The 21,478-nt window shown below is 33.0% G+C and overlaps 1 protein-coding gene across 6 annotated transcripts in view; it reads left to right on the top strand.

The window, feature by feature from the left end:
* The window catches only part of LOC111701559 (cAMP-specific 3',5'-cyclic phosphodiesterase 4C), a 107,058-nt gene that overhangs the window by 67,744 nt on the left and 17,836 nt on the right, over positions 1 to 21,478 (top strand). For 3 of the 6 annotated variants that reach the window (XM_023472892.1, XM_023472895.1, XM_023472896.1), the window contains 4 exons: positions 3,687 to 3,824; positions 6,078 to 6,185; positions 6,625 to 6,689; positions 7,983 to 8,095. In XM_023472892.1, the coding sequence (XP_023328660.1) occupies positions 3,687 to 3,824; positions 6,078 to 6,185; positions 6,625 to 6,689; positions 7,983 to 8,095 (424 nt within the window). Of the gene's footprint in view, positions 1 to 371; positions 408 to 1,926; positions 2,013 to 2,116; positions 2,191 to 2,292; positions 2,393 to 3,686; positions 3,825 to 6,077; positions 6,186 to 6,624; positions 6,690 to 7,982; positions 8,096 to 14,849; positions 15,529 to 18,284; positions 18,499 to 21,478 lie in introns of those variants that run through there. The other 3 variants (XM_023472894.1, XM_023472893.1, XM_023472897.1) reach the window with 3 other exon arrangements.

Here is a 21,478-nt window from a genome sequence, read left to right as displayed (position 1 = left end):
TTATAATTTATTTCATTAATTCAAGAGTTTCAAATGATATTTAAATTATTCAAGAGTTTTAAATGATATTTAATTAATTCAAGAGTTTTAAATGATATCTAATTAGTTCAAGAGTTTTAAATGATATTTCATTTATTCAAGAGTTTTAATGATTTTTAATTAATTCAAGAGTTTTAAATGATATTTCATTTATTCAAGAGTTTTAATGATTTTTAATTAATTCAAGAGTTTTAAATGATATTTCATTAAATCAAGAGTTTTTAATGATTTTTCATTAATTCAAGAGTTTTTAATAATATTTCATTAATTCAAGAGTCTTTAATGATTTTTCATTAATTTAAGAGTTTTTAATGATATGAATGAAAATCTAGGAAGTTTGTCCGATTTGCAGTTCTAACCTAATCAAGGCAAAAAGTTGAAAGAATTTATGTCATTTTCCTCGTTTGCAATATGCATTGCAGACCAGAGAGAAAAGAAACGAAGAGGTAAAGCTTATCTCAGATGTACACAACCGACCTCCCTATTGATTAATTAATAGATTGGTCGGTTCTGTACTGTGCATCACGTTATTTTTACGTATTTCTACGGGGTGGTAAAATGTAGATAATTGAATATTTGTATAGATAGGAGTGTATAGTACAGTATATTCCAGTTTAGTTTTTGTTTATGTTAAGACAAGAATGACAAAATATTGTATTAATGTGAGAAAAATGTGAGTTTTTTTTCTTTCAAAATTCCAAAACACTGTGCACATGGCTAGACATTTTTAAGGTTGGGAGACTCAGTGGGAGATATGATAAGTCCTTGGAGTTATATTTGCTCAAACCATTCTAAAGAACCAGATGTTCGTCAGGAGAAAAGACTAAATTTATCAATTCCATAAAATCCCCTCTAGAAGTACGATCACTCCATATAAAAGTGTACAGTGTTATATACGTAAACATAACGTGATGTACACAACCGACCACCCTTTTGATTAATTAATAGGGTGGTCGGTTGTATACATCTGAGGTAAGCTTTACCTCTTCGTTTCCTTTCTCTATGATGCATACGTACTGATCAATGTTATAGGACGTCAGAAATATGTTTATGAACTGCTTAAATTTTTAGGACGTCAGAAATATGCTTATGTACTGCTTAATGTTTTAGGAAGTCAGAATATGCATACGTACTGCTTAATGTTTTAGGAAGTCAGAAATATGCATACGTACTGCTTAATGTTATAGGAAGTCAGAAATATGCTTACGTACAGCTTAATGTTTTAGGAAGTCAGAAATATGCTTACGTACTGTTAATGTTTTAGGACGTCAGAAATATGCTTATGTACTGCTTAATGTTTTAGGAAGTCAGAATATGCATACGTACTGCTTAATGTTTTAGGACGTCAGAAATATGCATACGTACTGCTTAATGTTTTAGGAAGTCAGAAATATGCTTACGTACTGTTAACGTTTTAGGACGTCAGAAATATGCTTACGTACTGTTAATGTTTTAGGACGTCAGAAATATGCTTACGTACTGTTATTGTTTTAGAAAGTCAGAAATTCTGATGATTAACATCATATCATATGCCTTTTTTAATATCGAAGATTGAAAAAATTCTAATTCAAAATAAATTGTTTTTCTTCAGAAATATTTCACATCTTGTATCAGACATGCAGTAAATATTTAAACTATTTCGAATCTAAGGATAGTGGGGATGGGGGGGGGATGTCAATATTATGTAAATAAGTATGTAGAGAGCTAAAGCAAGGTGCTAGTTCTCTGTCCAAGCGTGATATTCTCGAATTCTTGCCAATTTTCTAATCATTGTTTACAAATCCTCGGCACATGTTATGCAATAAGGATGCAATTGCAGTACATCACACTAAAAGAATCCAAATTTTTGACTGTCTCAATGGAATTTCAATATTTTCACACGATCAGGACTCAGTTGCTCCATTAGCTAGTGAAAGCAGAAGACAATCAACGTATGAAAGCCCAAGAATCCGGATGAAAATATCTAGAACAAGGAACAAAATACATTAAAAAGATTTACAGGAAATCATTAATCCATCAGAATCAGAATGTTTGTAAATATAAAATATAAACTTTTTATCAATTTTGTATCATCCAGACACAAAAGTGATGCAGTGGAGGGAACCAACAACAAAATACTCAATAGAAATACTTCAGCACCAAAATTTTCAGGAAAACTTAATCTTATGATCAAATCAATTTTGTAAGAAATCTGGTGGATGATTTAGTTTTTAAAGAATCAAGTGTAAAAACATCTGATAAAAGTTATGTCAGTTTACGACGAGGGCGGGCCTAGCTCATCATTGCCACGCACACTTTCTACGTCAGTCCTCAGAATCAAGCAAAGACGATCGTTTTGGGAAAAATTCGTAACGTAAGCAAAAAAAATTAATCTCTATATATGGACATGATATGGAGACATGATAATGATATCAATGTAACTATAAAATAAAAAAATCTAAAAAATATGTTTTATCCTGAGAACTTTTTTATTAAACGGCATGTGTCTTAAAATTGACAAAAAAAAACAATTTCTGGTTTGTCAAAGTCTGAATGTTTATCCAAGAACTAAAGTCGTCCAATATTTTTAACGTCATGAAACCTAAGCATTTATTCCCAGATAGAGCCAATCAATATAATCACAATTTTAAGTTTAAGATGATAGAATTTAATAATTAACTGTAGAAAATATGCATCATTGTACAACTATATATATACTTCAATTAAACCCAAATTGCATTTTTGAGTATAAAATATAGATTTAGGATTGTTATACGTTGCTATTTGTGGCTGATATAGTCTAACATAAAACCAGCTTCTTTGTTTTCTTCCAAAGATATGAAAAATTATATCTTTAAAAAAAAAGTTTCAAAATAATAAATAATAAATCCCTATTTTGGGGGTTGGACTAAAGATTAAACCATGTTATAAAATAGCTTGGAGCACACGCACATTGGTCCGAGGTCGGCAGTCAGCATATATTATCATCTGCTGCTAATCCCCTCGCAGTTAAAAATTTTACACTCGTCTGCTAATATTACTGCGTCTGTTGCTGCTTAAAATGTGGTTATGCGATTATAAATGCTGCTTTTTCTAACTAAGGAGAAGTGCTTTAGTGCCGCTTTAGTGATATTAATTTTAACCAGAAGCAGCCTTAAGTCAGACTGCGTCAACCTAGTTGCACCATCTAGACCTGCTCGTCCTGCTTACAGAGCAAGGCCAACTATATTGACCCCTGCTGTATGTCTGCCAATGTAGTTGGTGTACCGGGTTAGGCAGTACAAACAAAGACCGTAAAGGTCTGTTTAGCTCAAACTCAATTACACATGAGTTGAGTGTGACTGCTTAAAAAATTTAACCGTGATTTTTACAAATAAGATATGATGGTTCAACTAATCTTACTTGAAAGATATTATAGATCTGCTAACTTTTATTGCTGCTTTTAATTTGCTGCTTTTATTTTGCTGCTTTTGATGTTGCTACAAATATAAAAATGCTGTTGTTCTAATTTTTAAACTTTTTTTCTACTTTTCATTGAAGAAATAAGTATAAATATCTTTACATTTTGTGTGGATAAAGTTCATATTAAATATTAAGAGTAAGGTTGGTATACATTATAAACTAACACAAAGTTTAGATTATTTTTCAAGAGAAACTAATTCTTATAGAGGAAGCGAGGACTCGGAGAGTGACTGCGGGGCGCAGATGGGGGAGGGGCGGGGAGTTCCCTGCCCCCCCTCACCCTATAAACCCCCTAAATATCATCGAACTTCATCCTTAGAGCAGAATAGAAAATTTTACAATGGGTATACTTCAGTACATTGTCAACATTTATTTAAAATTCAAAATATTTCAAATTTTTGAAATTACTCTCCTGTCTCTGAGCTGTTTGTTGATATTTTGAATTTTAAATATTTCGATTAAATAAGTAGTCAGCACGATTTTTAGTTCAGATTAAATAATAAATAGGACAGATAACATTAATTTAGGTTCGTTAAATAATATAGAAAATTCATGTTAAAATTAACTTATACAACAATTTTTCTTAACCCAGAGGAAAGGAGTCTTTGCCAAAAATCAGCTTTCCTAACCCATATATGTTTACAATCCAAGGGTTTACACCATCAGGTTGCAACTATAGGGAAAGGGAAATTTGAGTTTGTGGCAAAGACTCAATTCCTGTGTTTCATTACATATGGTTTATGGGTTAGTAAAGGGAGGGTTCAAGCATAAAAGTTTTTTTGAGTGTACTTCTGCATCCTAGACACAATAATATTTTTTAAATTAGTATTTTTATTATTTTTTTTTGATTATTTTCTAGTCTTGTGCCGTTTTGTAACAAATTGTAAAAATGTAAATATTTTCCTTCCAGAAATGCAACGGACATTGTGGAATGTGAATGTGCGTTGCATTTCAGATTTTTGGGAAAGTTAAATTTAATTTATTTTGAAGAAGATAAATTTTACACTTTATTTCCTTAACACAGAACACAGAATACAGAATACAGAATACGGAATACGGAATACGGAATACGGAATACAGAATACAGAATACAGAATAAAGAATACAGAATACAGAATACAGAATACAGAATACAGAATACAGAATACAGAACACAGAACACAGAACACAGAACACAGAACACAGAATACAGAATACGGAATACGGAATACGGAATACGGAATACGGAATACAGAATACAGAATACAGAATACAGAATACAGAATACAGAATACAGAATACAGAATACAGAATACAGAACACAGAACACAGAACACAGAACACAGAACATAGAACACAGAATACAGAATACAGAATACAGAATACAGAATACAGAATACAGAATACAGAATACAGAATACAGAATACAGAATACAGAATACAGTACACAGTACACAGTACAAAGAATATAGAATACAGATTACAGAATACTGTTTCTGTGTGGTTTAGTGTATTTTTCTTGTGGTTTAGCCTGATTTCTGTTGTGGATTTTTCTCAAATCTACTTTCTGATTGGCTTTACCTACTTTCTGATGTGGTTTCGTCTGATTTCTGAAGAAGTGTAGACTGATTTCCGGTGTGGTTTAGTCTGATCTCCGGTGTGGTTTAGTCTGATTTCCGGTGTGGTTTAGTCTGATTTCTGATTTTGTTTTGTCTGATTTCTGATTTTGTTTTGTCTGTTTTCTGGCGTGGTTTAGCCTACTTTCTGAGGGTTTTGTGTTATTTACAGATAAACCCTAATTAAGCCAATTCATCAAGTGTCATATTCTTCACTTTCTCATAATGGAATGTTGCAGATATTTAGTTTTTAAATTAAATGATTATATTGAGCTCTTTAAAACTGTTCCCGCATATTCATGGCTATTTATTTATTTTCGCAAATACTGAAATTTACGTAAAATAGTATAAAACCCATTAAAAAATTGTCAAGACGGAATTTGATAAATTCTCTTGATGTATGGCTCATTTAGGGTTTAACTGTAGTTAGTTATGACAACAGATGACATAGGTGACTAAATATTATCAAGGACAAAACAGGACTTTTCTAGGCTTTGGTCCCATACCTTCTTAAAACATGTAAAATTCTAAACAGGATTTGTTCTGGCTAAATGCATTATATTTTGTAATAATAAAGATATGTAATGTTGTAATTTTTATTTTATTTATGTTGTAACTTGTATCGGATATTTATTTTAAAAGAGACTTCTTGATATAGATATATTTTTAAAAGAGTGTAGACATACTTCAAGTGGCTCCCTTTTTAAGAGTGATTCATTAAGTGACCTAATTGCGTCTACTTCACCATTTAGAGCATTAAATAAAACATTTGTACAAAAAAAAGTTAACTTTAAAATGACAACTTTATAGAGCATAAATTTTACAAATCAAGATCCATAATTTTAGAAGTAATGTGTATCAAAAATATCCTTGATCCCCAATTGAGACTTAACTTAAGTTCAGTTTTTCAAACTTAAGTACGGAATACTGAACTTAAAATAAATCTTAGCTGTCTAAATTCCAGTCTCTGAGTTAAAGTTATTACCTGATTGTATATTTTAGACACGGAGACGATCTGATAGTAACTCCCTTCGCCCAGATCCTTGCCAGCCTTAGAAGTGTTCGAAACAGTTACATTTCACTCACTAATATACCTCAAGCTTCACATAGGTTAGAATATTAGGCATTAAATGGGATTGTTCACAGATTTACAAATAGTAAACCAATAATTAACTGTTCAGCCAATGTTCCCGTGTGAGGTTCAACATTTGTTTTATACTTTCTGTCAAACTCATCTCTTTTTTTTGGCAAAATTTGATAAAAAACTGTTTCTAATTAAAAGAAGAACATCTGCCTTAAAACAATTTAATGTAGGAAAAAAAATTGATGACATATTGAATTGAGGCCTGTGGGGAATGTTGTCCAAGGTCGTTAATTTACTGAATAAACAAAAAGTCTTGGAACTTCCAAACCTTCGAAATTTTTAAATGAGAAAACGGTGGCCGACATTTCGGATACCTAATAATAGTTTTATATTATCACGTCAATTATTTTTTAGTGATTTTCTTGACTGATTTTAATAATTTAATCAATTGCTTTATTTTGTTAGATCAAGACGACCTTCTCTAGTAGCCGGACACTCGTACAACCATCTTTCTAGAATAGAACCAACAGGTAGAGTCGGTACGGTGCACACCGCACAGTGTATAGTTAATTTACAGTAAAATTACAGGGGTCCATATAATACCCAAAATAGCTGATTTTCTCGATCCCAAAATTTTTTTTTTCATATTCCACTAACACATTTGCCCCCATTTGCCCCAAATTCCAAAAAATGCCCCCAATTAAAAAAAATGCCCCCAATCAAAACAATATTTTCAAATTCCACTAATACATTTGCCCCCATTGCCCCCAATTTAAAAAAATGCCCCCAATTAAAAAAAAAATTCAAATTCCACCATCACATTTGCCCCCAATTTAAAAAAAATGCCCCAAATGAAATAAAAATGCCCTCAATTTTTTTAAATTATCATTTTAAAAAAATTTGCCCCCATTTCTTTCAAATTTGTCAATCCCAAATGGGATTGAAAAAGGAATTATATGGACCCCTGTAAAATTAACGTAAATTATGCATTGTATGTACAGTATTTTGTAAACGGATTTGGAAACCAAATACGGCGTTTGAAAACATCAAAATGCATAAAAATATCTTTTTCTGCAAGTTTCGTGCAATTTTAAGCAAAAAACGAAAGTCACCGTTGTTTTGTTTCAATCGTTGTTTTATACAAAAACTACTATTTCCGTTATTTAACGATTTAAAAAATAACGTTTTTTAGCAATTCGTTAACGGAACTTTGCCCAGCGTCACTGTGTAGCCTAGAAGAATTAACAAATAAAAGACACAAATAACAAAATAAAATATTTTACTTTTACTCCATCTCAAAGCTCTAGCTTTCCTTGGAAAATAACCTAAAAACAAAAATTTTCTTTTTCTCATGAATATTTGTTTTAAGAGGATTTAATGCAAGACGACATTTAAACCAATTCATGACAGACAATTTCTTGCTTCAATCTCGAATCTCAAATAAGTTTATAAGACAGGCTGGAAGAGGGAGGGGGCATTGGGACTAGGACCAACTAGGATTTTATTATGTAGTTTTACATTTTTTAATGGTTTTTAGGGAGAGGGAATGGGGGGGGGCGGGGTGTCGGAGATTACTGTGGTCGGCGTTCATATTCATGCAATTAGGACGAATTTTTTATTTAAGTTTAATTTTTAAATGCAAATTTCCATGTACAAGTTTACAAGTAAAAAATTTAGCTGTTAATTGGCAGCTTCATCTTTATCTCCCTGTTTTAGTGTATCCATGCTGTTTGAAAGCTTGGTAGAAATAAAAATTGAAATCGAAAGTCGTCTTTATTTTACATTAATATATACGACGACAACTGTAAGAAGTTACTGATTAGATGAGAACTATGTCCGGCGAGCTGGAGAAACCCTGGAGGAGCTGGACTGGTGTCTCGACCAGCTGGAGACTATTCAAACCCACCGGAGTGTATCAGATATGGCATCTAGTAAGGTTAGTGTCGATAGTTCTTCAAGTACAGGGTGCCCCAGAAAAATGAAGACTTTTTAAGTCGTGACAAAATTTCCACATTTTTGTAGTTTATTTAGTCATATTAATCTCTCTAGTAGGGGATGATATGGAAATTTTTTCAATTTTCTCTTGTTTCCCAAAGGTTGGGCCAATAATTCAAAAGAACCGGGGTTTCCAGTTTCTATAGAGTATTGAAAGCACCATACAGGTTTGGTGTTTACTGTCTGCACAGTGGGATGAGGTCAACCAATTTAATGTCGTCTCTTTCTTAAAACTCTTTTATTTATTTTCTGATATTTCTTTTTGCCTTTTCTAAATTTTGCAACAAAATAGAATATATTAGCTGCAGTGCCCGGTGTTGTCCGTGGAATTAAAAAATCGAATTTTGAAAAAAAAAATCCGATAAAAAAGAAAAACATTTTTCAGAAAAAATATTTCCCTAATAAAATTTTGGCCCATTCGGTCTAGCCGTTTGGCCAGCTATAGCTAACATATATACACATATATAAATATACAAGCATATAGATAATATAAGCTTTATTATATAGAAGATAAATATACAAGCATACAGATAATATAAGCTTTATTATATAGAAGATAAATATACAAGCATATATAGGAATATATATATTCCATGGTCAAAGTTCATCTTTAGAGTTAATAAAATCCTGATTTTGTTAAAAAAGTATTATCATTAATTTCTATTTTTATAAACAAAAATCTTAGAAATAAGTAAACAATCTCAACAAATTTTACAACAAATCTCATCAGATTTAAAATAATAGAATTGATTTTTTATCACAAACCCAAGTTTTCGAATTCCTTTGCAATTTAATAATTGTAACCATTTACAACTGAATTCATAGTCATAGAGATTTAGAGATTATAAAATCTATGTTTGTGGCAAAAACTCAAATCTCTTGCTTGCTCTCTGGACAGAAATGTTTAAATCTTTTTTTTCTTAATCCATACCTCCTTGCCCCTGCAATTCGAGTCCCATTTTCTTAGTCCTACCTCCTTGCCCCTGCAATTCGAGTCCCATTTTCTTAGTCCTACCTCCTTGCCCCTGCATTCGAGTCCCATTTTCTTCGTCCTGCCTCCTTGCCCCTGCATTTGATTCCCATTTTCTTAGTCCTGCCTCCTTGCCTCTGCATTTGAGTCCTATTTTCTTAGTCCTACCTCCTTGCCCCTGCATTCCAGTCCCATTTTTTTAGTCCTAACTCCTTGCCCCTGCATTCGAGTCCTGTTTTCTTAGTCCTGCATCCTTGCCCCTGCATTCGAGTCCCGTTTACTTAGTCCTGCCTCCTTGCCCCTGCATTCAAGTCCCGTTTTCTTAGTCCTGCCTCCTTGCCCCTGCATTTGAGTCCCGTTTTCTTAGTCCTGCCTCCTTGCCCCTGTATTCGAGTCCCATTTTCTACTAGTTGAATGTTATTCCAGATTTCTACATATTCCTGTTGTTCTCTGTTTCTTGTATCCTAGTTCCTGTAGTCCTATTTGTTCCTTGTATCCTAGCTCCTGTATTCCTATATGTTTCTAGTATCCTAGTTTCTGTAGTCCTTTGTTTCTTGAATACTAGTTCCTGTAGTTTTATGTAGTTCCTACTCCTATATAGTCCTGTCTTGTATTCTAGTTTTCTAGTTACTGGATCCCTATGTAGTCTTGTATCCTAGTTTCCATAACCCTACGAAGTCCTGTATCCTAGTTCCTGTAGTTCTTGTTATCTTTAGCCAAGTTTCTTTAATGCTATGTAGTCCTGTATCCTAGTTTCTTCAATGCTACAGTGAAACCCTTAATAACGAATACATCGAAAGAATTTATCAAATGTCGTCTTGACAATTTTTCAATGAGTTTTACACTATATTACGTAAATTTCAGTATGTGCGAAAATAAATAAATAGCCATGAATATGCGGGAACAGTTTTAGAGAGTTTCATATAATCATTTAATTAAAAAACTAAATATCTGCAACATTCCATTATCAGGAAGTGAAGAATACGACATTTGATGAATTCTTTCAATGTATTCGTTATTAAGGGTTTCACTGTATGTAGTCCTGTATCCTAGTTTCTTTAATGCTATGTAGTCCTGTATTCTAGTTTCTTTAATGCTATGTACTCCTGTATCCTAGTTTCTTCAATGCTATGTAGTCCTGTATCCTAGTTTCTATAATGCTATGTAGTCCTGTATCCTAGTTTCTTTAATGCTATGTGGTCCTGTATCCAAGTTTCTTCAATGCTATGTAGTCCTGTATCCTAGTTTCTTCAATGCTATGTAGTCCTGTATCCTAGTTTTTTTAATGCTATTTAGTCCTGTAATCTAATTTCTATAATGCTTTATAGCTCTTTATCCTATATTCTATTGTCCTCCGAAGTCCTTTATCCGAGTTCCTATAATCCTATATAGTCCTGTAACCAAGTTCAAGTTCTATGTAATTATGTATCATATTTCCCAATATTCTATTTAGTCCTGCACCCTGTACCCTGTCTTGTACCTTGTATCCCGCTGAGTAGGGTTTCAGCTTGACTGTTGGATACATGTTTTCAGTATTAGTGTACTCTACTCTACTCATATCAACCTAATTATATCATACTGTGTCAAAAAGAGCACACTACTCCCCCCCCCCACATACTCCCCTCTTTACATCCCACTTCCCTCAAATATCCCTCATCGCCAACCTCATTCTAGACTACCCTAACCATCCCTCCTCATAAACCTTACTCCACATTATCCTCACCCATCCCTCCTCATAAACCTTACTCCACACTATACTCACCCATCCCTCCTCATAAACCTTACTCCACATTATCCTCACCCATCCCTCCTCATAAACCTTACTCCACACTACACTCACCCATCCCTCCTCATAAACCTTACTCCACACTATCCTCACCCATCCCTCCTCATAAACCTTACTCCACACTATCCTCACCCATCCCTCCTCATAAACCTTACTCCACACTATACTCACCCATCCTTCCTCATAAACCTTACTCCACACTATCCTCACCCATCCCTGCTCTTAAACCTTAATCTTAGAGAACACGACTGTAAGAAAATAACCCCGGATGAATTCTGTTATGTCGTCTCTGAAGCCTCATCTGTTGTGGGTAACTCTACAATATATATATTATGTACACAAAACAAGTACCCGGTATGATGTTTACAATGTTTAGCCTGATAAAACCGGTTTTTATTTGTTACTTAAAGTAAACATAGTAAATATCACTGCTCGTGTTTCTCAATATCTACAATCCACATAAATATGTATTTGTTTGTTCAGGTTCGTTGTACAAAATATTTTTACGGTTTTGTATTCACATAATTTTTTACAAAATATCGTAATTCTTCAGCAAATGTAAATATGGTCTTATATATCTCTGAAATTTTCAACCAAGAAAAAATAATCACGTACGTGTGCATCTATCTAAAGAATTACAGATTTTAAAATATATTCTGAATTTTTTTTTTTATTTCTTCATATTCACGATTCTCTGCAATTGTAAACTTTTGTTTGTTGCTAAATCATTGAATTAACCTTGGGATAGTCAGATTTTATTAGTTTTTAGGTCGTCTTTACAGTCTAATCAATTGCATTGGTAACAATACCATGTTTTATGTATTTTTAAGTGCAATGTCAGTTGAAATTAATATTTGTGAGTAAAATAACTAGATCTCAATAATTTATTTATTTTCCTCAACAAATGTATATGCCATATGTTTGTTTGTTTGTATCCAATAAACGTCAAAACGGCTGAACCGATCGGGCCCAAATTTTTTGTGGGACATCACGTGACCACAGGGAAGGTTTATGAATGATAAAAATTAAAAAATGTGTTTAAAAGGTTTTTAATTTTGTAAAAAATTTAAATTCTTAAAAATCCGCAACATTTTTTCTTCTTTCTTTTAAAATGTAAACAAAAAAGAACATGTTCACAATTTAAATAGAAGATGGGCGCGAAGCGCCCTAAAAGCCTAGTGTTACAAATTGGTACACACAAATATCATCCTTTGCGCAGATGTACTAAAGAAAACATTAAAAGAATACACAGGACATGGATTTTTTCATTCTAACTTGTCTTAAGAGGACAGATCTTGAACTTGTTTGTTTGTAAACTAAAACCAGTTTGTTTACAGTGATTGCCTGCAGATGTAAATTCTATTCCCTTTATATTATTTCTCCTTGAAAGGGTCAAAATTAATTGTCTCTTAACTTAACTTATAACATTGTTATTTTTAACTTGTTTTCAAGATCATTTCATAACAACATGTGTACACTGCCGCAATTTTTTATATTTTCCTAAATGTTTATATTAAATTTGATAAACACATGCAGTATATTGACTCTCGTGGACTTAAACAAACAACTTAACATGAGGTTATAGAAACTTTTAAATTGCTAATCCCTTCGAAAACCACTAATCTGCGGATAAACTCTCTAAAGAGGTTGGAAACATTGCTCATGTTGCTCGTGGCCAATGAAAGATTCCGAAACTACTTGTCAGCTGTTTTAAACGGGTTAGACCCTCAGTCGATTTAAATCAAAAATGGATATCAAGTTGAGACGTCAAATTTTTGCACTATTCTTCACAAACTTGCTTTCTCCCCTCTCTGTGGTGGACATTTGGGAGAATTACAAGAAAAAACTGAATTGAATTGATTTACACTATTAAAATTAGACAACAAAAACAAGACCTTTATACATAGTTACGCATTGGGTTTTATCAGAGTTATGATGAATTGATAAGGATTAAGGATGGACAGGACTAGTTAATCTCAATATATGGTTCAGAACAGACTAACACTATCATTTTAATCCAATTCTTTTCTATAATATAGTTAACATTATATGAGAAATTTAAAGCAAGATAATAATACATTTATAATAACGTGGATTAAAAGAATTAAATCTTGGAATGTCGAATCTTATTCTTATTCCTCTGTTTTGCCAGGTAAAATTCCGTTAAAAACTCTTGATAGGATAAGAGTAGGAGAAGGTTACAGAAAGATTAAGAGGAGGAGGAGAAGGTAAAGAGAAGGAGGAGAAGAATGGATAAAGATGAGGAGAAGGATAGATAAAGAGGAGGAGAAGGTTAGGTTAAAAAGAAGGAGAAGGTTAGGTAAAGAGGAGGAGAAGGTTAGGTAAAAAGGAGGAGAAGGTTAGGTGAAGAGGAGGAGAAGGTTAGGTAAAGAGGAGGAGAAGGATAGGTAAAGAGGAGGATAAGGATAGGTAAAGAGGAGGAGAAGGATAGGTAAAGAGGAGAAGGTTAGTTAAAGAGGAGGAGAAGGCTAGATAAAAAGGAGGAGAAGGTTAGGTAAAGAGGAGGAGAAGGTTAGGTAAAGATGAGGAGAAGGATAGGTAAAGAGGAGAAGGTTAGTTAAGAGGAGGAGAAGGTTAGTTAAGAGGAGGAGAAGGTTAGTTAAGAGGAGGATAAGGTTAGGTAAAGTTTAAGATAAAGAGAAGAGTAAAGAGGAAGAGGAGGCGTAAAGTTGTATAAGAGAAGAAGGAGAAAGTTAGATAAAGAGGAGGAGAAGGAGCAGTGTTGGAGGAGAGAAGAAGGAGATGGTTAGATAAACAGGAGGGGAATAAGTAGGGTTGGAGGAAAGAAGAAGGAGAAGGTTAGATAAAGAGGAGGAGAAGAGGTAGGGTTGGAGGAAAGAAGGAGGAGAAGGTAGTAGGAAGATAAAGAGGAAGAGGAGGAGTAGGGTTGGAGGAGAGTAGAGAGACTGGTCTCCTGAGCCTCCAGAATTCTGCAATCTATAAACTAGTCCTGGAGTGAGTGCCGGTATCTTTAAACCTGGATACACACACACTCACACTTTACAGTCACACAAACACATAGTTCTACTGTCTTAACTTTTAAACAGTCTTTTTCGAAAGGAAACACCAGATTTTATTTTGACGCTTTTTTCAAATCTGATAAAATGCGTACAATGAATATTTGTGCCTACAGTGACAACATGCAGTTACATAATCGTATCTAACATGAGTTCTATTAATCCTTAAAAGTTTAGGACTGTTAATATGCATAAAAATGGTTTTGTTTTAAATTCGTGTTCTAAGATGGTAGGTTAAAAAATTCATCTAAAAAAATACGTTAAAAATATTTACTGTTGTTATTTTAGTTATATTTATTGTTGTTAGTGTGGTTCTACGTAGTACTGTTAAGGTTGTCATTTTCATTGAAACTTTGTATAGCTCTTCTGCAACAGCCATTATTTGTTTGCAGATCTTGCTCCTTTTTTGCTGTACACTGTACACTGTACAGTTGTACAATTGTGAAGAATCTCCTGCTCTTAGCAGCTGATTTTGATGCTTACTGTGATTTCTTCTTCTTCTTAGTTTACAAGAAAACCAATATGTTATTTATCCATTGGCATCAAATGTTGTCCCATCATTTTGAAATATGCTGTTACATTTTGTAACTTAGAATATGTTGTTACTGTTTGTAACTTAGAATATGTTGTAACTGTTTGTAACTTAGAATATGCTGTTGCATTTTGTAAAATAGAATTTGTTAGTATTGTTTGACACTTAGAATATGTTGTTACATTTTGTAACTTAGGATATGTTGCTACTGTTTTTAACTCAGAATATGTTGTTATTGTTTGTAACTTAGAAAATGTTGCTTCTGTTTATAACTTAGAATATGTTGTTACTGTTGGTTACTTAGAATATGTAGTAACTGAATTTGTTGCTACTGTTGTAACTAAGAATACGCTTTTGGTAAATACAAACTTGTTAGTGTTGTTAACCATGAATATGCTGTCTCTATTGGTCAATAAAAATGTGTTCTTACTTTTGGTAACTTTACAAAGTAAATCCTCGAAACACATATCTAAACTTTTTAATAAATCTATTTAATCAGAAATTTTCTTGAATAACAGTAATATGACACCATCAACATAAGTCCTCTGACCTAGTTGCAAGTATTAAACCTTTTATTTCAAGTGTTTAAATTCTTCTAGATAAAAAGAAAAAAATGGGTGTGCATTGGTAAACTATTAATGGATGAGCAGAATATTAATCTGCGGTATAAAACTAAAGCTGGAGTCGGAAGTGGTGTAGCAAGGACCCGGTTCAGTGTTTTAACAAGGAATCGGATTAGTGGTGTTGCAAGGACCCGGAAAAGTGGTGTAGTAAGGACCCGGAATAGTGGTGTAGCAAGGAACTGGATTAGTGGTGTTGCAAGGACCCAGATAACTGGTGTTGCAAGGACCCGGATTAGGAATTGTTTTATCTCCTCCACACCATCCTTCTCCACGTCCTCGGCATACATCCTGCGATCCTCGGAAACCATGGAGGATGAATCTCCTACGTCCTCCTCCTACGTCTCTTGTCCATTCTTCTTATGGTGCTCGGCACCAAATTCCAAACAATCAAGGAATCCATCTGCCCCAAACTCCAAACAACTAAGGAACAGCTCAAACCAAACTATTCTAGTATGAATCCTATCTACGGATCCGGAATTGTCTGGGAAAATTTTCATTTCTTTTAGAAAAGTTAGGATTAAGTATTATTCAGAAGAATTCATATTCATGGTGATAATCTTTTAAAATCTCTTTTAACCCTTTCCGTCGTTTCTTTATCTCTTTATTTCTTTCCTGGTCATATCTCTTACTTTCTTTCAAGATCATACCTCTTTCTTTCTATACTGCTATATATTCCTTATTTTCTAACTTGCTAATATTTCTTTCTTTCATTCCTTCTCTATATCTCTTTCTTTTTTCCCTGACCATATCTCTTTCTTTTATCCCTTCTATCTATCTCTTTCTTTTTTCCCCTGATCATATCTCTTTCTTTCATTCCTTCTATCTATCTCTTTTTTCCCCTGACCATATCTCTTTCTTTCATTCTTTCTATCTATCTCTTTCTTTTTTTCCCTGATCATATCTCTTCCTTTCATTCCTTCTATATATCTCTTTCTTTTTTTCCCTGATCATATCTCTTTTTTTCATTTCTTCTATCTATCTCTTTCTTTTTTCCCTGACCATATCTCTTCCTTTCATTCCTTCTATATATCTTTCTTTTTTCCCCTGACCATATCTCTTTCTTTCATTCCTCCTATCGATCTCTTTCTTTTTTTCCCTGATCATATCTCTTTCTTTCATTCCTTCTATCTATTTCTTTCTTTTTTCCCCTGACCATATCTCTCTCTTTCAATCCTTTTCTATATCTCTTTCTTTTTTCTTTGATTTCTTTTATTTTCTAAAAGACAATATTTTGACAGTTACAATGAGAACCAGAAAACTGTGAATAGTAAGACGACATATAAACAATAAAAAAGTGTTTTTGATGTTGTTATAAAGCGAACATTTTTACAGTAACTTATTGAATTTTATTTTTTATTTAAATGGGTCTCTTTACACTTCACAATTGCTGTATCTCATGTACATGGGACTATTTAAACTAATAGCTTATGTCGAAAAGTCTTATATTCTAGAGTTTTATGGTTCTGACTATAGGAAAAGTCTCATTTTCTAGAGTGTTCTGGTTCTCACTATAGGAAAAGTCTCATATTCTAGAGTTTTCTGGTTCTCACTGTAGGAAAAGTCTCATATTCCAGAGTTTTCTGGTTCTCACTATAGTAAAAGTCTCACCAGAGTTTTCTGGTTCTCACTATAGTAAAAGTCTCATATAATAGAGTTTTCTGGTTCTCACTGTAGGAAAAGTCTCATATTCCAGAGTTTTCTGGTTCTCACAGTAGGAAAACATCATCGCACTTCAATAGATGTAAAAATATTGCATCTGTTTTGGATTTGGTTGTGTTCATGTAGAATTCAAGATTTTAAGAATAAGTCTAAAAACAAATTTAGAAATGTTTGTACATTCTAATATGTTTCGTCTTCTGTTTTATGTCTTTTCCTTTAAAAACTTAATTTTAATTATTAAAATTGTTTGTCTTTGAATAAAACCGTTTTTCTTTTCTACCAAAACTATTCTGTGAATTCATATTTTAAATTCTAATAAAGCTTAAATTTCCTCTTCCCTTAAAATATTTTTCCTTAAGCTAAACCCTAACCCGGTATTTTCCTATTTAAAAATTAAGGTTCCCAGCGTATGATCTGAATGCAAAGAAATTTTTAAATTAAATAATTTGAAATGATTGAAGTTAGAGGCCGGGGGAGAAATATATTTTAGCTCAATATTCATTTTTCAGGATTTTCACGTACTTTAGGTTCATTAGGGCACACTAGGGTACATTCGCGTAAATTAGGGTACGTTACTATACATAAACTAGGGTACATTAGAGTGGATTAAGATACATTAGGATATATTAGCGATCACTTAAGTACACTATAGTACGAGCGGGGGAAGGCAGGCGGCCATGAGCCACCACTATTTCCCCTTCAGTGCCACATATTAGCTTTTTTCTCTTCCGGCAGCCATGAGCCACCACTATTTCACCTTCCGTACCACCACATTTTACTCTTCCGGGCAAAACTACTTTTTTAATGGTATATTTAGGGCCTTTAAAGTGTGATTTTAAAAAATCCAGCCGCGTCACGCAAACAAGCATAACTCAAACCATTTTTTCAATTCTACTTAAGATTAATATTTTCTGTGTTGAATTCTTAAACTGTTTTACAATGAATTTTTTGACAAATTTGACTGAGTATTGCATCTTGAAATATCACAAAGTTGATTAATGAGTGATTTTAAGATGGATTTAGTATAATGAGTCAGTAATTGAATAATCATTAGACTTTGTGATATTTCAAGACGCAATACTCAGTCAAATTTGTCAAAAATTTCGTTGTAAAACAGTTTAAGAATTCACCACAGAAAATATTGATCTTAATTAGAATTGAAAAAATGGTTTGAGTTGTGCTTTTTTGCGTGACGCGGCTGGATTATTTAAAATCACACTTTAAAGGCCCTAAATATACCATTTAAAAAGTAGTTTTGCCCGGAAGAGTCAAATGTGGTGGTACGGAAGAGAAAAAAGCTAATATGTGGCACGGAAGGGGAAATAGTGGTGGCTCATGGCCGCCTGCCTTCCCCCTCTCAGAGTACATCAGGGTACACTAAAATACACAAGGATCTATAAAGGAAAAACAAAGCACCCTGTTACTGTATGAATTATAAATAGTTTACTTTAAGCAAATATAAATGCGGGACAAATGAAAAATAATTTTACAAAAAGTTGGTTGAGTTTTCACCCTGCCTTAGGAGTAAAAAATTGGCGGATAAAGAAAAACTTGAAGATATCAGTGAACGGCGGAAAAGTGATGAATCTAACAAATGTCTCCGGGTTGGACGGAAAACAGATCACTGCTACCAAGGTTCTGGAATCTGTAAGTGCAGAAAGTGTTCTCTGATATCTCTGGGTGATGTTGAACCCAGGGAGGTTCACACCATGATCAGATTCATCAAACAAAACAAGGTATACAAATCAGATATCCGGCCCGTCTCCTGCCTGGACTGCCTGTCTTCCAGTATTTGAGGCATTGCAAATTGTTTCTTGTTAAAAGGGTATCTAATAATCACAATGCCATGAATATAAACTAATTATCTAACTATTATACAATATCTTTCTAAAATATTTCGTTTTGCAGCCTATACAGTATTCATAAATCTATCAGTGACAACTGACAAGCTTATTAAACCCTGCAATATAAATAATACCCCCTTTAGCTGTGACAAGCTTATTAAACCCTGCAATATAAATAATACCCCCTTTAGCTGTGACAAGCTTATTAAACCCTGCAATATAAATAATACCCCCTTTAGCTGTGACAAGCTTATTAAACCCTGCAATATAAATAATACCCCCTTTAGCTGTGACAAGCTTATTAAACCCTGCAATATAAATAATACCCCCTTTAGCTGTGACAAGCTTATTAAACCCTGCAATATAAATAATACCCCCTTTAGCTGTGACAAGCTTATTAAACCCTGCAATATAAATAATACCCCCTTTAGCTGTGACAAGCTTATTAAACCCTGTAAAATAGATAATAGTGCCTTTAGCGGTGACAAGCGTATTAAACCCTGTGAAATAGATAATAGTGCCTCTAGCGGTGACAAGCGTATTAAACCCTGCAATATAAATAATACCCCCTTTAACTGTGACAAGCTTATTGAACCTTTCAATATCGAATCGATAATACCAACTCAAGCAGTGACAAGCTCATTAACCCCTGTAAAATAGATAATAGCTACTCTAGCTGTGACAAGCTTATTAAACCCTGTAAAATAGATAATAGCTACTCTAACAGTGACAAGCTTATTAAACCTTGTAAAATAGATAATAGCAACTCTAGCTATTAAAAGCTTATTAAACCTTGTAAAATAGATAATAGCACCTCTAGCAGTGACAAGCTTATTAAACCTTGTAAAATAGATAATAGCACCTCTAGTGGTGACATGCTTATTAAACCCTGTAAAATAGATAACAGTTACTCTAGCTGTGACAAGCTTATTAAACCCTGAAAAATAGATAAACCGTTAATGTACTTAAGAAGATTGTAAAAATTTATACTCTTTGTACTGGAATCACAAGTGTTTTTAAAATTTTACAAATGATACTTAATTGTATCCTGACTTTTATAATTATTCTAATTTTCATCTTTAGTTGTATGTAAACCCTTTAAGGTTCGTCTACTGTACACCAAGTGTACCTTGTCCACCTAGTCTACCTTGTCCACCTAGAGTACCTTGTCCACCTAGTCTACCTTGTCCACCTAGTCTACCTTGTCTAATATGTCTACCTTGACCACCTAGCGTACCTTGTGCACCTAGTCTACCTTGTCCACCTAGTCTACCTTGTCCACCTAGTCTACCTTGTCCACCTAGTCTACCTTGTCTAAAATGTCTACCTAAATGATTTATATAATTACAGAGGAAGCACTCAGTCCGTTTGAAGTTTTGTTTTAAACAAATCTGAGTTGAGTTCAATGGTTTTCTAAAAATAGATTTCTTTATCATACATTGATAATATACCACTATGACTTGACTAGAACAGAATATAATGGACTAAACTAAACAAGAAATAGAATGTAATGGACTACGCTAAACTAGAAATAGAATATAATGGACTACACTACACTTGACTAGACTAGACTAGAATAGAATATAATATAATAGAATAGAATAGAATAGAATAGAATCGACTAGAATTAATTAGAATCGATTAGAATAGACAAGAATAGACTAGAATAGACATGAATAGACAAAGTAGACAAGAGTATACTAGATTAGACTAGAATAGACTAGAATAGGCTAGAATAGATTAGAATAAACTAGAATAGAATAGAACACACTAGAATAGACTAGAATAGACTATAATAGACTAGAATAGACTAGAATAGACTAGAATAGACTAGAATAGACTAGAATAGACTGGAATAGACTAGAATAGACTAGAATAGACTGGAATACACTAGAATAGACTATTTTTCAATTTTACAAAGTTAACATCATACCAGGTTGAACTAGGTTGAAATTGATTCCATGTAATTCTTTTTAATTCATTTAAATATATAAATATCTAAAACAAATAAATATCGACAGAAGTTTTCTAAATTCTAAGAAAGGAAAAAGAAATATATGAAAAAACGTATTAAAACTTCCAGAATATCAAAAATTTGATAGTGATTAAAAGAACTGCCACAAAATATCTATATCTCTGTAACCCGATGTCATAGACCTTTGATATTTCAAAAAAATTAAATCTGTTAGATCAAATAATTTAGTTTTAAAATACTTCAGGTTTACTCCAGGCGGTTGCAAAGATATAGAGATTATTAAATAAGAGTTTGTGACAAGAGTTCAGTTCCTTTCATCTATCTCCAAATGTGAATATCCGTGTTTAATGACGGGAATATAACAATACCAATAAAATCACTCAAGCACAATAAACTAAGTGATGATCAGTCTAATTCTGTTTTAAACTTTAAATACTTTTTAAAATCGTAATCTTCACAATTAGTCATTATTCCATCAATGATGCCCAAACTGAAAACTCCGGTTCAATTGAATTAAAGAACCGATAGCTATAAACAAATGTATACTCTTATTCCCGATTACTAAATCTCTGTATCCACTTTGGACACTTTTGATTTTCTTCTTAATCCTCTCTTTTGGATATCCCTGATGGATTTCGACCAATGAAAGTTATCTTATTGATCACGTGCAAAATTTCTAAATGGCTTAACTTCTGATTGGCAAAACGGAGCAAATGAATCGTCCCCTTCTCTAGAGATTAATGCGTGCCTACATTTTTATCCCGTTTACAAAAAGGCAAATATATATTTTTCACACATCGATAATTAGATTCAAAATTCAAAATATAATTCCCTTTAACAATAAAAATTTTCTTTAATAAATAATCGTTTAACTGAAAAACGTGAAAGTATATATAC

This window comes from Eurytemora carolleeae, unplaced genomic scaffold (assembly GCF_000591075.1).
Source record: "Eurytemora carolleeae unplaced genomic scaffold, Eaff_2.0 scaffold151, whole genome shotgun sequence".
Lineage (NCBI taxonomy): Eukaryota > Metazoa > Arthropoda > Copepoda > Calanoida > Temoridae > Eurytemora > Eurytemora carolleeae.
The sequence above is the reverse complement of the archived record's forward strand: the minus strand, read 5'-3'. Positions and strand labels throughout refer to the sequence as shown.